Source organism: Carcharhinus amblyrhynchos, chromosome 20 (genome assembly GCF_965287045.1).
Source record: "Carcharhinus amblyrhynchos chromosome 20, sCarAmb.v2.hapA, whole genome shotgun sequence".
NCBI lineage: Eukaryota > Metazoa > Chordata > Chondrichthyes > Carcharhiniformes > Carcharhinidae > Carcharhinus > Carcharhinus amblyrhynchos.
Window position 1 is genome coordinate 29,376,599 of NC_137343.1, and position 18,063 is coordinate 29,394,661.

Sequence of the window (18,063 nt, forward strand, 5' to 3'; positions counted from 1 at the left end):
GCTCAACATTGTTGTAGAGGGTTATTCAGTTACTTTGAGTTATTTGTCAATCTATCTGTGAAATTGTTATTAATTTGATTTTCCCCAATGTTACCAGCACTTTAAAGTAGCAACTTCTAGGCAATTCTTACTTTTCTTCTACGTTCCTTTTCCAATTTGTAATAAAGACATATCATAAATTGAAATGGACTTCAAAGTACATTTCACATTATTATTCTTGGGGAAGGAATAATTGCAATGTGCCAGTTAAAATGAAAGTATGTTTAAAAGGTCACATTTGAAAGCAATGTTTTAATAATGTGCTTTTGATGATTCTAATCATTGTAGACCAAATATGAATGTGTAGTTTAATAGTAATTATTTACTGCTAGGGGTTATTATGCAGCATACATTTAACTCAAGATAATATAGGCTGTTTAGAAGTGAAGTGAATGATATGAACCAGTTGCTAAAAAAAATTCTATTCACTTACATTCATACATTATCTGTGTTAGAAGAATATGCTGTAAGTGCCATCAACAGAAATTTGAATATTTCTATTTAATTCTAATCTGTACGCATGAGAATCTTTTACAAATATCTTCAATGAGAAAATTTTTTAAAAAAAACTTGTGTGCATTTGTCATTTCCGAATTCCTGTGTCATGTGTCAGCATCAGGGCAGCACAGTGGCATACTGCGCCCTCACAGCACCAAGGACCAGGATTCAATTCCAGTCTCGGGTCACTGTCTCTGTGGAGTTCTCCCTGTGTCTGTGTGGATTTCCTCCGGATGCCCTGATTTTGTCCCATGGTCCAAAAATGTGCGGGCTAGATTGATTGGCGAGGCTAAATTAATCCTAGTGTCAGGGGAATTAGCAAGGTAAATATGAGGGGTTATGGGAATAGAGCCTGTGGTTGGTGCAGACTTAGTGGGCTAAATGACCTCCTCCTACACTGTAGGGATTCTATAATCAGTGGTTCAAGTTTAGTTGAAACTGCAACTGGCTAGCTAGGAAATGTTCCAATTGAACTTTTTTTCAATCCAGATAAATGACAAGTGCAAAGATCTAGATATATTTTCGTGAACAGCAACAGATTGTGTTAGAATGTATTTCTTTGTTTTATTCCTTGTCTAGACAGGATCTACAAAGGACAAATAAACATTGAGGCTGTTTCTGTTTAAACTTATAGATTGATTGGAGAAGGATTTTTTTTCCACACTGGTCATTACCTGGAAAAATTGGCCTGCTTTCCTAAGTATCATTGTCCTGTACTGCTGATTCAGACACAGGGTTTACTAGTGTGTATACTAGGGTGAATCTTTAAATCTTGCCCCCAGTTTCTGTCACTTTTGGAAAATAATCTAAATGAGGTTTTAACAATGAGAAAGATTGTTAATTATCAACAGAGGGATAGTCCAAATAATATTTCTGAAAGAAGTAAACCTTCAATGTATTGTCCCTATCTCTCTCTGTCTCTCTGCAATGGTTTGAATAATTGCATGAGGATTTGAGTGCCTATTTGTTCCCTGCCCCCTCCTACTTTGATATCCTTAACTTTTAGTTGTACATGGGCAAATTAATAGTTGGCTTTGAAACATTTGTACTAACCTATTTTGTTTAAAAATCCATACAGTTTAATTACATTAAGAGCAGCAGTGGCTTAGAACATGGATTGCAACATGACATTCTTTACTTGAGAATGATTTAAATTGTCTAAAATATCCAGAACTCAACTAATTAAAGCAGGGGCATTTTTCCCTCTCCCAACAAAATTGAGGATAATTATATACTACTCTCTTATTGCTTGAGTTGTCTTAGTCTGTTATCAGTAAATTAATACATTAAATTTAAAGTAACTTTAAAATTGTGCAATGGGACACAAACATGAATTTTCTTTTCTTTACAGATTTTCAGTAAAGAAATAGCATATTACAAGTTTAAAAAAAACACTGGTTCAGTACCTTATGTAACAGTGTGAAAAATGTTTTTTAAGTTTTAGTTGTGTGGTGACATTGAGGTATTTATGTTAATGTGCACCCTTTTTGTTTACCTAACAATGCTTATAAAACATAAGAAATGGGAACTGAAGTAGGCCTTTTCACCTTTTTGAGCCTCCTTTTCCACTCAGCAAGATTGAGTGATCTTCCATCTCAACTCCATCTTCCCACGCTATTACCACATCCCTTAATTCCCATGGGACCCAAAAATCTGTTGAATATTCTGTCTTGAATATTCTCAATAGCTGAGCACCTTCAACCCTCTGGAATGGAGAATTCCAAAGGTTCACAATTCTTTGAATGAAGAAATTTATCCTCATCTCAGTCCCAAGTGGCTGAACCTTTATTCTGAGACCGACACCTTGTTATAGATTCCCCAGCCAGGAGAAACATTTTCTTAGTGTTCCAGTACAGCTAACAGCACTGGCATCTATCCAGCAATGTGGAAAATTGCATAGGTCTGCCCATTTATAAAAAAGGGGACTAATCCATTCCAGCCAATTGCAGGCCCATCAGTCTACACCCAATCGTCAGGAAAGTAATGCAAGGTGTCATTGACAGTATTATCAAGTGGCATTTGCGCAGCACTAAGCTCAGTTCAGATTCTGCCTGGGCCTCTCAGCTCCTGACCTCATTACACTTTGGTCTAAACATAGACAAAAGAGCTGAACCCAAGAGGTGAGGTGAGAGTGACTGTCCTAAAGGCAGCATTTGATGAGTACAGCATCAAGGAGTGCCAACAAAACTGGAGTCATTTGGGCAGAAAATGCTGCACTGGTTGGAGTCATACCCAGCTCAAAGGAAGATGGTTGTGTTTACTAGAGGTTTGTAATCTCTGTCTTGCGACATCTTCAGCTGCTTCATCAATGTCCTTCCCTCTATCGTAAGGTCAGAAGTGGGGATGTTTGCTCTCTCTTGTACAACATTGGAAACCATTTGTGACTCCTTAGAAACTGCAAGAATCTGTGTCCTTATTCGGAAAGACCTGGGTAACATTCGGGCTTGGCCTAATAAGTGGCATGTAATATTCCTGGCACACAAGTGCCAAACAATGACCATTCCAAATGGAAAGAATCTAACCATCTGCCCATGATGTTCAATGGCATTACCATTGCTGAATCTCCCACTGTCAATATCTTGGGTGTTACTATTGACCAGAAATGTAACAGGTCTAGTCATGTAAATGATGTTGCTCCAAGAACAGGTCAGAGGCTGGGAATGCTGAGATGAATAACTCCACCCCCTGACTTTCCAAAGTCTGCCCCTCAGTTACGAGGCACAGACCAGGAATGTGATCGAATACTGTTAACTTGCCTAATTGAGTGCAGCTCCAGCAACACTCGAGGCTCCATACATCCAGGACAAAGCAACTATTGGCACCCCATTCACCATCTTAAATATTCACTCCCTCTCTTACTGATGCAGTACGTATGTGGCAGCAGTATGTGCTATATGCATGAGGCATTGCAGCCATTCACTAAGGCTCCTTCAGTAGCACCTTCCAAACCCATGACTTCTGCCAGCTAGAAAGATAAAGGCAGCAAATGCATGGGATCACCACCACCTGCAAGTTCCACTCCAAGCCACACAACATTCTGACTTGGAAATATATCACTGTTCCTTCACTGAGGAGATATCAGGGGTAAGTTTTTCACTCGGAGGGTGGTGAGTGAGTGGAATCGGCTGCCGTTGGTGGTGGTGGAGACGAATTTGTTGGGGTCTTTTAAGAGACTTCTGAATGAGTACATGGTATTTAATGGGATTGAGGGTTATAGATAAGCCTGGTAGGTAGGGATATGATCGGCACAACTTGTGGGCCAAAGGACCTGTTTGTGCTGTAGTGTTCTATGTTCTATGTCACTTGGTCAGAGTCCTGAAACTTCCTCTCTAACATCACTGTGGGTGTCCTGCATTGGTTCAAGAAGACAGCTCACTGTGATTTCTTGAGGACAATTAAGTGTGAGCAGCATTTCAGGCTTGTGAATAGGAAAAAAAAACCTCCAATTATATTTTAAAATCCAAGGATTGTAGACTGAGTCTACTCAATCTTCCTTCATAAGACAATCACCTTATCTCAGGAACCAGTCTAGTAATCCTTTATTGATCTCTTCTAGGGCAAGTATGTCCTTCCTTGGATAAAGAGTTTAAAACTCCACTACACACTCCAGTTGTGGCTTTATCGATGCCCTGTACAATGGTAGTAAGACTTCATACTCACCAATCCCTTTGTAATAAAAGCTAACGCATCATTTGCCCTCCTAATTTCTTGATGTGTCTATATATCACCTTTCTGTGATTCAATACAAGGATACTCAAGTGTCTCTGACTGCAAACATTTCCTGGTCTCTCAACATTCAAAAAATAATTTTGTTTTTTTACTTTCTCTACCAAAGTTCGTAACTTCACAATTCACCTTTTCTGCCAACTTACACAATCTGTCCATGCTTAGTACCAAAGTAATGCACCTACTAACAAGATGAATCAAAGATGACATATTTAATTTCAACACCATAAAACTGATTTGTTGCATTTAGAATAAATTTTCTATTAAACATCCTTCTCAAGGCCAGAGCACTTAAACAGTCTCCAGTTTTTGAATTTAAAACCTGGAATGTCCTTCTAAGAGTTATGCTGTTACAGTAAGTTAGAACATTCCTGAAACTTGATGCTTCTTCAATTTAAATAAAGTTTGTGATATTTTTGTATTCTCTATTGCAGTGAAAAAGTCATTTTAAGTGGCTTTATTCTCTCTTTGAATGCAATTATAATAGAATATTCGGTTGATTGGTCAATTATGTTTTCAGATTTGATGTAACAAGATATGGAAAATTAAAATATTCTCCTCTAATCCTAACTACATGTAAAATTTACATTTAATTTAGCCATTTATGGAAAACAAGCTGGGATGCCTTTTCTGTTCATTCATACAAGGTCATTAAAGATGAGGAAGGCCATTGGATGCGATTGAATTGATTCACTCAAAGTCCTTACATTCCTAACATATAAATATCAGGTTTTTACCTTCGCTATCCTAATTGGAGTCTATTCACCCTCTGAGTAAAGAAGCACTTTGTATTAGCAGTCCTAAACATTAGGGCTCATCTCTTCTAGTCTCCAGGTGGTCATATCCCAGAGGTATCCCAAAATATGCACCAGGGATCCACGCAGAAGTTGGAATGCAACTTTGTGGGAATTTCCTGGAATATTTCAACTTCCAATGGAGAATTCCTCTGGGTCCAGAACCCCTGAAGAAGTTTCCAACTCTGAGCTAGAGTCGCAGACTTCGGATGGTTCAGACTGACTAGAATAATTACTGAGAAAACATGAGACAGAAAAAAGCCAAGTCTAACTCCTGGGTAATGTGATGATACTATGCCTTTAAGAAATATTTTTGTCTCACGTTTCTTGTGTAGGATTTTTGAGTGGTCAGTTCTATTCACTGAGTGCTACTTTGTCTATAACTGGCAGCCCCACTTGATAGTGCAGAAGCATAATTGCTCCTAATTACTGGATTGTTGCAGTGGACCAAAATAGTGGTGTTATTTTAGTGTTTTACCCCTGGGTTGTTTTCAGAGTAGGCCTTGATTAGGTTGATTGACAGGAAAAATGTGAGGGGGTGGGAACTAGGCTTGCACAGAGAAATCAAGTCAGTTGCTGCTTGAAATTGTTAAAGAAAAGTGCCTCTCTTTCTCTCTCTGAATTTGGAGACTGGATCTGCCAAGAAATAAGTCTCTTTCTCCGAGGTTCTTTCTCTGGAGGCTGCAATATGGGAGTCAGAAGACAGATATCTTTCTGTACCTATGCAGAGGAGTTAAAAGGCTGGAAATATAGTATCCATGTGAGCATATCTCACATGTGCTGACTGAGTCTAAAGAAGGATTTATGTCTATGGACATATTGCTTACATTGGAACCATAGAGAAAGCTAGCTATTAAGAATTGTACCTTGTCCTGTTTAAATATTTTGGTAAAGGTTATGTTAATTATTTTGTTTTATTTTAATTTGTTCTGCTAAAAGCTTCCTAGTGGATCAATTGAGTCATACCTGGAGCAAAACACCTTATGCTCACCGTAGTGCCAAAATCAAAGCAAGTTGGGGTCTAGGCTAATTTCATAATGTACCTTGGAGTTTCTAATCTGATCCCTAACAGTAACTGTACAACTGACCCATCCACTCTGCTCCTCGACTTTGTGGGAATTGCCTGGAATATTTCAGTTTCCAGTAGAGAATTCCCCTGGGTCTAGAGTCCTCTGAAGAAGTTTCCAACTCTGAGCTAGAGTCACAAACTTCAGATGGTTCGGACTCTCTAGAATAATTACTCTGTTCCTCAACACATGCAGTTTGTTCTGCAATCCACCTTTCTGCACCTTATGCACCTTACCCATTTGGCACCAACCCAGCCTGCCACCTGTGAAGCTACCCAGTTGGCACCATAGCCAACAAATCTAACCTGCCACCCGTTATCTTAACCAGCCTATCACTAACACTAACGGTGAAAAGCTATTTAAATGTCCCAAAGCTTTTTAGCATTTTAGTGAATGAAAATTTAACAAAATATTGCAGCTGGTGCAGTAAGAAGGTGGTGTGCCATTTCTCAGATTTGACCTTTTGATTTGATTTATTATTGTCATGTACTGGGATAATTGAAAATTATTCCCTCTTGAAGGTGCTATACACACAAAATATACTGTTCATAGAGTACATAAGGAGGAAGGAGAGAGTACACAAATATAGTGTTACAGTCACAGCTAAATTGCTGGTGTATGATTGCAGAGGAGATTAAACTAAGCGTGTTCCCAAATTTATGGGCAATGCACATTCACTAAGGAAATTTTCAATTTCAAATTCTAGCCATTTCATTTTCTTTTTACATAGCTTAAGTATCATAGTGGACCTGTTTAGCTAGTCCATATTCTCCTTGAGAGGCACTATCTGTCAATTTCAGAGATGGATTTCTTATAATTTACTACTGCTGCCTTAATACATCCAAACACTGAAATGAGCTGTTTTGATTGTGGAAGTTTCATCTCTCAATACATGTCACATAGCAAATCTCTAGAGACCCTAGTTTTGCACATCCTTGAACAAACATGGATTATATGAGCTAGTTACTATCTCTCTTATGTTAACATTATCTGTACTTCTAAGTAAGAAATTGGGCAGTAACTAAAAAAGAAATTAAGTTAGCACCTTGATGAGATTTTTGTCCCCCAGTCAAAGCATGACTGCTGACAGTCTGACATTCCCAAGCCTTTATCTGAGACTTTGCAGACTCTTACGGTTAGCGCACAGACTGCTGCCATTGTCTCCAAGCATAAGTAACTTGCATTTCCTTCCCAGTAAAACAATCAAACCACCCGCTTTTAATATCAGTCCCAAAACATGACAATCTTAAACTTCATAATTGTAACAACATGATCTTGAAGATTGAAATTTCAAAAACAAAAGTAAATCTTAAAAAACATGTAATGGTTTGTTTACAAGATAAATGAAACAACTTGACCAAACACTTGGGATTAATGGGCTGTGTTAGTTAACAAACATTCTGTTTCTCTGTTATTATTGTTCTTTTATTCATTTCAGGAATTCTGGAAGATCAACGCTTGAATAGCCTACGAAATGGTACCATTGAGCAACAGATAGGGAACGTATGGTACAATGCTGCACCAGTATCAATATGGTGGCAAATTCCACAGTACGTAATGATTGGGATTAGTGAAATATTTGCAAGTATAGCAGGTAAGCATTGAAAACACTACTAATATAATTTTCAGATTATGAATGTAAGTAATTACCATTTTGTACATCCTGATGGTTTTTGTGTACAAGAGGGGCTGCTGAACGAAAACCAATATTATTTGGCTGAAAGGCACCAGAGCAAAAAGTAACTTTTTGCCCTCGTGCCTTTAAGCTAAGTAATATTGCTTTACATTCAGTAGTTCACTAGTCAGAATCGTAGAATTTACAGTGCAGAAGGAGGCCCGGTGTGGGTGGCTCAGTGATTAGCACTGCTGCCTTACAGCTCCAGGGACTTGGGTTCAATTCCCATCTTGGGTCACTGTCTGTGTGGAGTTTGCACATTCTCCCCATGTTTGCCTGGGGTTCCTCTGGGTGCTCCGGTTCCTCCCACAGTCCAAAGATATGTGGGTTAGGTTGTTTGGACATGCTAAATTAACCCTTAGTGTCCCAGGATGTGATAGGTAAGAGGGATTGGCAGGGTAACTAAGCGGGGATAGGGCCTGGATGAGATTATTGTTGGCGCAGACTCGATGGGCCAAATGGCTGCCTTCTGCACTGTAGGGTTTCTATCATTTCTATGATTCTATGAACCCCAACATTGAGGCCATTTGAGTCATCGAGTCTGCACCGACCATAATCCCACCCAGGCCCCATTCCCATAATCCCTCAATCCCTCATATTTGCCCTGCTAAACCCTTGACACTCAGGTCAATTTAGTGTGGCCAATCAACCTAACTGGCACATCTTTGGACAGGGAGGAAATTGGAGCATCCATGAGATATTTTCCCCCATGTCATTCTCCAGGCAGACATGGAGAGAATGTGCAAACTCCATACAGTGACCCAAGGCTGGAATTGAACCTGGTCCCTGGTGCTGTGAGACAGCAGTGCTAACCACTTTGCCACTGTGCTGCCCCATAGGAAAACAAAATTTGGTGGATGTTGTGCAAGTGAGATTGAATGCCAAGCTCGGAATTAATTTCTAGTTTACTATATGTGTATATAAGTTAAATTTGTTCAAATTGACCTTTTTGAATTTATAACACTGAGTGAAAACTCTCAAAATTCTACTTCAGCTACACCTACAGGGAAGCATTACAATGTTGTGACCATCCAATGATCTGAATGCACTCACTTTAGTTTCCATTTAGAACACCACAGTCCTCATACCTGTAAAAGGATATTTTGCTTTGCATAACTTCTCTATTGCAGGAAGAGGTTGCACATCTAACTTCAAGATTTGATTTATTTTTGTAAGATATGCCTGTTTCACAGCCACTTTAAAAAAAACCTCCTACACATAATGTAAATTGTTTGTTATCTCCATGGAACCTGACTAAGGTGATTTGAAAGTCACACCACAATACTATTGTATTGTTTCTTTGACACTTCAACATTTTAATTCAAGCCACAGAAAGCAAATACTTGATATCCTTTGATGCATCACATTATTAATCAAGATGAAAGTTGACCCTTCGATTATCTCATTGCCAAATGAATTGAAATTCTTTCGGGGTCACGTTCTTAGTTTGCCTCACATTTGATCGCATTTATTTCCCTTAATGAAACTGCTAGGTAATGACTACATGGTGATATCAATCAGGTGCAATTGATTTGTAAGCCAATAAGACATTACCGAAATCAAGGTTAACATCAGTTATGTAGGATACGTATGGCCAAGTCCCAGCAGTTCACTCATCCCAGTCATACTTTGATACATCTGGGATCTTCTATGGCATTTTGCAGATAACCAATGTCAAATAAGGTGAACTGTAATGTGGCATAGTTTTAATTAAATTTAACACCTTTTTCAAAGTGTTTTTTTTTAACTTTTTTTGTGTTAATTCCTAACATTTTATGTATCATAATTATTACTACAGTTAAGTATTGGTGAATTTGTTTCATCTTAAATGTTCCTCCTGCCTGTGAGCCCTCAGCAACATCCTAGCTTTATTATCTTGCATGTGATTACTGCTGCATGTATTTTTACTGCACATTTTATCTGTAAACGTACCAAATTTTCCAGTGTGTTTTGCCAGTATGAGTATGTCAGGCAGGTTGAAGCACTCCCTTTTCTTCTAGTTGAATTAGCTAGCCACCAACTTCCATGTTGAAGCAAAATGGTCATCGTGCAATCACAAAATATAAACACAGGGCATTCAACCTTGAGTTCTTCAGCAAGTTTAACTTCTGGAAACACTTAAAGTTAATCCAAAGAGAACAGCACCCTAAATGTTCTTTTAACTGATACTTAAGAGGAATTTCATAGCCACAAAGCTAGCCAAGAATTTGTCAGTGGACTGTATTATTTTGAAGCTCAGAATTAAATTGGAAGTAATTTAATAAACTGCCCCATTGATGAAGAGCCTTGCCCAGCAGTAGCACAAATCAGAAATGTGAACCACCCTGATTTTAACTCAATCATTTTATCTTTGATGCTGAAAGGAATTCCAGCACAATATTGATTGTGAAGGTTACCTTTGATTAATATTGGTAAAAATTAAATAACCTTCAATGAATATTTTAAATACTTCTCACCTTGTTTTTTTTTCCAATTGACCAATGAAATTTCAATTTTGTTTTAAATTTATTGAATATATCTTTTTTTTTGAAAAAGCACTTAACTTTCTATCTTGCTGCATCCCATCATCCATTTTGAAATGTGAAGCAATTTTTTTAAAAAACCTGTATTGCTTTAAAGACTAATTATTTATAGTCAGTTGAGTTGTGCAGATTGTAAAAATTTAATTCTGCACCAGAGTTGCAACTAAGCCACATTATGAAGGGCTCACTTTCCATCCAGTCTGGACAAAATATCTTGCCCATGATCCGGGGAACCCAGTCATAGTATGAGATAACTTGACTATGATGCAATATGGATTAGAAGGTAAGCTTTCATGTAGTAATAATTTATGGGCTTGTATGAAAAAAAGTAGTGTGACAGAAAAATAAATGTTTTCTTGATCGATAAAAGCCGTATGTATTTTTAAGAAAGTATAATATTCCTGTCATTTTCTGTCACCAAGCATGCCATCTTTCAAATTTGAAGTAGTAAAACTGAATATATATACATATAATATATACTTACATACAAAAACTAAAAGAAAGAAGTAAAAGTAACATCTCCCGGATAAACAAGACCACATTTGTCAGCTATCTTGACTTTGTCACATGTTATCCTTAACCTACTGTATTAACAATGTTTACAGTCAAAAACATTATCTCAAATAAAGGAGCTTTGTTTCTTTATTATTCAGCTTGGAAATAAAACACTTAAATCCTGAAATTGCTCTTTCAGTATTTTCAGTGCCAGCTGTACGTTGTCTTCCCTGTCCCATATAAAAACTAACTTTAGCACTGGATTCATCGTGTCCACCTTTGTCGCTTTCTTTGAAACTTGCATAATATTGATTCAAATTATGTAATATTCAAACTTCTCTGACCAACTGTGAAGGATGATTTTACTTTGGACAATACATGTCTAAAAATACTTTTCCTTTACATTTAAATAATCATAGCCAGGCTGCAAAGTTTTCTCAAGAGGTCTAGTTATAATGACACATACAACCCTATGAGCAAATGGATGGAAGCTCTGGAGAAACTAAATAAATATTGATATATTATGTAAGAATCTATAGATAGGGTTTCAGAGATGGATTGGCTTAGATTTAAGGTTACGCTCACAATGAAATTAATTGTATATGTATGTGACATTCTCAAACTTTATTAAAATCAATATGCATTAAACTTTGAAAGTTTAGTGAACCTGCTCCTCCAGAATGGAAGCAGATTGGGTCTGAACATGTTAAATTATAGGATTCAGAGATTCACTCACTTACTTATGTAGGCACGTGTGGGATTGGTGCAGGTGAGGGTAAATCAGCAAGCTACCTTCCATTTATTGACGTTGAATTTACTGAGATGGGACTAGGAGCAAGCAGCTTCCAGGGTGTGAGTTAGCATTTTGAAATAAGTTAATGAAGCAGAAAGCTATGATTTAACCTGCTTTGTGGGGTTTTACTGTAGGCAGGTAGGTTTCCCAGAAAACATAGCAGCTGAAGCAAGGCATGGTCAGCTTTGTGGGGAGTGGGGAGGAAGGTAAGTGTCTTCACATAATTCCTTGTAGGGCAACCCAGATTTCTGGTCTGAAACTATGGTCTCCCTACAGAATCCACCAGTAAATATAAGAGCAATTGGGCTAGAATTTTGATAAGTGGCATTCTCAGTCAGACCATCGCTGCATTCTTACTTATCCAATTTGGGAGCTGTACCTTTATTGCCTAAACTCCTGACCCGAGCCTAATAAGAAATATGCAGTGCACCTGGTTCCTGATACCTTCCAGTCTGTGGGAGCAGTGTCAGGTGACAGGAAGCATTGCTTCCCCCTTTTATGGCATTAACTGACATAAAACCAAGTGAGTTTAAAGATCCATTCTCACTCTGAGAAGGTCAGTCTGTAGGTTGGATTAGGGATAAGGAAGAATGATAGGTCAGTGTGATAGGATGGTCAGTTGGGAATTCCATTGATGAGTCAGCAGTAAGTACTGTAATTACCAGAGATTCAAAGTGCTTCTAATCCTTCTAGCTTTTCCAGGGTAACTATTCTACAAAGAACCATCCAATGTCTCTGATTTAAATCAGAATATTAAATGGTTCCCAGTGTAGGGTAATTGCCTGTCGGAAGTTTAAACTTCCCAGGCATTTCTGGGACATTGTGTCAGTATAGGCACCTCAATTAGTATCCACATGGGAAACAGCCAGAATGATACCAGGAAAAGCCCCAGACAAACTCCATACCTTCCACCTGGCAGTGGAGCATTCTTTATGTTTAAAAGGGACTTCCTTTGGCCAGAAGAGTTTAGGAGCCTTTCAGCAGTTTCAGCAGAACGTATCAATTCTCATCTGCCATTTTCTTCCTGTAGTATCCTTGTTGTCTGTGGGTTGCTTATCATGTCTTATGCCATAATATCACTATGAGACAAGGTTCAGAGGTAGGCCCCAAGAACGACTTCAGCTGGCCACTGGCGACCTTTAATACCCCTTCTGTACCAAAAACCCATCAATCTCTATTTTTAAATTTTCAACTCACCTGGCTTCAGTGGCTTTTTTGATAGAAAGTTTTCCAGATTTCCACCACCCTTTTGAGTGAAGAAGTGCTTTCAGACATCATAACTGAATGACCTGGTTCTAATTTTAAGGTTATGCTGTCTTAATCTGCACTGTTCCATCAGAGGGTATAGATTCATCTTTCTTTAGTTGCAGAGTGGATCACCTCACAATTTCCCAAGCTGCCACAGTTCTTCCCCTCTAATTTGGACAATTGCTTTCTATCCTAATCTTTCATAATTTGCTCTTGTACATGGAGGAAAAAATGCAGTCTGATGTCACTAAATTCAAATGGTATTGGTCACTGGTGTTATTCTGCACTCTAGCCACATAGCCAACTGACCAGCACATCGCCTGGCATTAATTCTGCTAAAGCTCTTAAATGGCATTCTGAACCAAATTCCCACAGAAACCTGGGAGCTCTCCAGTTATCTGGCATGGAGAAGCAGGCTGTAGGTATGACTATGCCCAAACTCCGCCAGACATTTCCCTAAAGATGTAAACGGGGGTTGGAGTAAGAATGAGTTCTGCTCCATTTTCTAGTTCTCAGAATTGAGATCCACCCCACTGATGCCTGACCCAGTTGGAACTTTGGGGCTTTAATTTTTAAAAAGAAAAATAAACTCTCCCTCAAATGGGAAGATCTGAATTTGCAGTGCTGTGTTGGAAAACTGGTACAGTTGTTGAGATTCAATTACTGAGGTTGCATATAAACATTATCATTCAATTACTGCACTTTAATTTTATTGTTAGTGTAATATATCAAATTTAAGAACATTGCTCGTTATCTTGCGGAGCTGGAAGTTGTTTTATTGTCATACATCTTTGTATTAATTACATCTTGTCTGCTATACCATTTGAATTTAGTGCTCCCTTGGCATTCAGTGCCTTGTGGGCAGTGCCAGGGTGTCCCTGGAGCAGTGTCAGGGGCAGTGGGAATGGGGCCTAATGGGAGCTGGCCACATCGCAGTCATGATTGGGGGTGGGGGGCGGTGGTGGAGGCAGCAGAGGAGAGCAACCTGCTGGGAGAGTAGGGTTGGGGCCACAGGGGGAAGGGAATATTGGGGGGGGGGGGGGGTGCGCAGGAGATCAGGCTGTGGTGGGGGGGATGTGAGGCTGGGCCCAGGCAAGCTTGGGAGCCAGCGATGTGGGGAGAGGGGGAGCGGTGCAGTGAGTGAGTGGGCTGGTAATGCAGGGTTACTGATCATTGGCTAGCGATCGGGAGGTCAGCAGACAGGAGCCACTGCGCATGTGCCAATCTTGACACTGACAGAAGATCGGCGCATGTGAAGTGGCCCACTCAGCGCTATGCTGCCAGCACCTCCAGCAGGAATAGACCCCGCCCCCAGATTTTTTACGTGTTTTTTTTTGCTGATGCACTCTGCAGTGCAGAGTGTGGGAGATTCTTCTCTGAACTCCCACTGAAAAAGAAGCAGCGTGATTTACTCCAGTTTTCACGCGAATTCAACACTTAGAATTTTTTGGGGAGATTTGCCCCCGTTATGTGCCGGCATTTCCACATCATGTAAACAAGTGCCAGCCTGTCTGTGAATAAACTGATATCTCTAATTGCAAAAGCAAGAAGTGAGAGATTTAGTCATTTGATCTGCAAATCTTCCAGCCCAACATCAGTCTCTGTATTGCCTTACTCCAGAATTTCTCTCCCTTTTTGCTGAATGTCACTTCCCCATCCCAGACATTCGTACCTTGCATGTTCCTGGGATTTTAAGCTCACCAATTTGATGTTATTTTTATTTAAGCATAATGTGGTGTTATCAATTATCTAATCAATCAGCATTGACTCTAACCAAGTTAATGGGTATATTGTGCTTAATCAGAGTTTAAGGAAGTAGCAACTACCAGTCCAGGTCAAGCGGAACGGTTAATCTGCACAAACAGCTGGTTCTTTATTTTCTTCTCAGTGCCTTCTCAAACTACCCAAGAATGTTAGCATGGATCTACTGTTAGAATTTCTCTTCACCAGCTGAAGCCTCCCAAGTCTCTTTCATGATACCTTTTTCAGTTGAGGCCCTGACTAATTGTCTTACAAAGACTTCTCTTAATACAAAGTGTCCACTAGAACATTGAGTTCTTGTCTAAACCATGAGGTATAAGTCCTAATGTTATCCATCTGCTGTGAACTTCCAGAGACTTAGCAAGCACCTTCTTCGATCAATGAGAACATTACATCATCATCTTTTCTTATCTCGCCCTCAGCTGTTTCTTGTCGCTGTTTTTTTTTTGTAACTCCTTTCCATCTCATCTTTATTCATTCTTGGGATGTGAGTATTGCTGGCAAGGCCAAACTTTATTACCCATTCCTAATTGCCCTTGAGAAGGTGATGGTGAGCTGCCTTCTGCAACCATTGTAGTTCATGTGGCATAGGCACACCCACAGTGCTGTTTGGGAGGGAGATCCAGGATTTTGACTCAGCAGTGGTGAAAGAATGGTGACATGTTTCCAGATCAGGATAGTGAGTGGCCTGGACAGGAGCCTCCAGATGGTGTACTCCTATGTGCCTGCTGCCCTTGTCTTTTCAGACATGGAAGTGGTTTGGAAGGTGCTGCCAATGGGACCTTGGTAAATTCCTGAAGTGCATCTTGTAAATGGTACACAGTGTTGTCACTGTGTCAGTGGTAGAGGGAGTGAATGTTTGTGGAAGGGGTTGCTTTGTTCTGGCTGGTGTTGAGCTTCTTGGATGTTAGAGCTACTCTCATCCAGGCAGGTGGACAGTAGTTCATTACATTCCAGATTTGTACCTTATAGATGGCTTTAGGGAGTCAGGATGTGAGTTACTTACCTTCTGATCTGCTCGTGTAGCTGTGGTATTCATTCACATGGTTAGTCCAATTCAGTTTCTGGACAATGGTAACCCCTAGGATGATGATGGTCGGGGTTCAGGAATGGTAATGTCATTGAACATCAAAGGACAATGGTTAGATTCTCTCTTTTTGGAGATGGTCATTGCCTGGCATTTGTGTGACATGAATGTTCTTGCCACTTGTCAACTCAAATCTGGATATTGTCCAGGTCTTGCTGTGTTTGGACATGGACTGCTTCAGTATCTGAGGAGCCGCAAACAGTGCTGAAAAGTTTTTAATCACCAGCGAACATCCCAACTTCTGGTCTTATGATGGAGGGAAAGTCATTGATGAAATAACTGCGTATAGTTGGGCCTAAGAAACTACCCTGAGGAACTCAGATAGCAAGGTCCTGGAACTGAGATGATGGACCTGTAACAACCACAACCATCTTCCTTTGTGCTGGTATGACTCTAACTAATGCAGTGTTTTTCCCCCAGTTCGCATTGACTCCAGTTTTGCAAGAGCTCCTTGATACCATACTTGGTCAAAGGCTGCCCTGGTATTAAGGGCAATGATTCTCATCTCACTGGAATTTAACCCTTTTGTACATGTTTAAATCAAGGTGGTAATGAGGTCGGGAGCTGAGTGGCACTGGTGGAACACAAACTGAGCATCAGTGAGCCGGTTATTGCTAAGCAGGTGCCACTTGAAGGTATTGTAGATGACCCTCTCCATCACTTTACTGATGATCGAGAACAGATTAATGGGGTGGTAATTGGCTGAGTTGAATTTGTCCTACTTTTTATGTACTAGACATAACTAGGAAATTGTCAGGTAGATGCCAATGTTGTAGCAGCACTCAAACAGCCTATGGGCATGGCAAGCTCTGGAGCAGAAATCTTCAGTACTAGTTGTCCAGGCCCATAGCCTTTGTAGCATCCAGTGCCTTCAGTGGCCTTCAAGCTGGCTTTTAGGATTTCATTATCTGTATTAGTCTCTTATCATTTATTTATGCTCAGAGCTATTCATTTGGCTTGTTGATAAGCTGCTCATTAATGAATGTCCAGTAAAAATGGTTTAATTCTTCATTGTAATTTTGTACCAGTGGGCTGTTCGCTAAAATAACTTCTATTTCTACATATAAATTTGAGCAGTAACATAATTAAGTAAGGTTTGCTGAAAATCCTAATGCAGTTTTGATGTATAGTTATTTGTTTTAAATAACTATCTTGTTGCTCTCCCAATGTTGTAGATGCCTTGCCTGATCAAGGCCCCTTTCTGGGCTAGGCACATCTGTCATCACCTAAGAATCATTCTGTTAGCTAAAACAAAATATACAGCATCAACCTATTTATTTATTTCATGTTGACTACTAAATATGTTTATTCTGAACTGAGTTCTAAATTGTAACAGCCCCTCCCTTCCATTTTTCAAGGAAACAATGTCTTTGAACACCTTTACCATCACTAACTTCAAGGCCTTAATTAATAAGGGGAGGCCTTGTGAAATTATCAGTAGACTACTGATCCAGAAACTCAGCTAATGTTCTGGGGACCTGGGTTGGAATCCCACCATGGCAGCTAGTGGAATTTGAATTCAATAAAAAATATCTGGAATTAATAATCCACTGATGCCCATGAAATCATTGTCGATTGTCAGAAAAACCCACCTGGTTCACTAATGTCCTTTAGGGAAGGAAATCTCTTATCCTTACCTGGTTTGGCCTACATGTGACTCCAGAGCCCCGGCAATGTTGAGAGCAACTCTCAACTGCTGTCTGGCAACAAAGGATGGGCAGTAAGTGCTGACCAGCCAGTGATGCCCATGTCCCACAAATTAATATGAAAAAAAGTCCATGTTAAGTTGTAATGGAAATAATCAATCAACAAATTAAATATGGTTCACTGATGAGAGTGAGAACAAGCTTGGTTTGAGGCACACATTATCAGAATAAACACTCCCAGATTAAGTAGAACATCACATCTCTAACTGCAGAAGTATGTCATGCTGAACCAGGCTGAGACCGCAGCACTGCACACTCCAACCATCCTGTAGCTTCTCTATACTAAATTGTCAGTTGTTCAATGTTGGGCCTCTGCCCATATGAACTGAATGGAATCTATCCAAATTGCATAACCAACTGAAGTGTCCATTCTTCTTCTCTCCCAATTATTGACCTTTTCACTTTGCCATGTATTCCTTACATGCATTGTGCACAACTCATTACGTCAGATACTGTCTCATAAAATAGTGAAATCAATTTTAATTTTGTTTCATCAGCAATTAGCACTTGCATTGGTGAAAAAGTAATCTGAATGAGAATGACATTTTTAGTTTAGTGTGTTGCTGATAATCCACACAGACCTCCTTGTAATAAGGAAGGTCCACCGGCCTGTGACAGAAACGTAGAAAGATTTGCAGCAGAGAAGGAGGTT

The 18,063-nt window shown here is 39.5% G+C and overlaps 1 protein-coding gene across 1 annotated transcript in view; it reads left to right on the forward strand.

Moving 5' to 3' along the window:
- The window catches only part of slc15a4 (solute carrier family 15 member 4), a 67,134-nt gene that overhangs the window by 32,186 nt on the left and 16,885 nt on the right, over positions 1–18,063 (forward strand). The window contains exon 6 of the mRNA XM_080208357.1: positions 7,563–7,718. Within this exon, the coding sequence (XP_080064483.1) occupies positions 7,563–7,718 (156 nt within the window). The remainder of the gene's footprint in view (positions 1–7,562; positions 7,719–18,063) is intronic.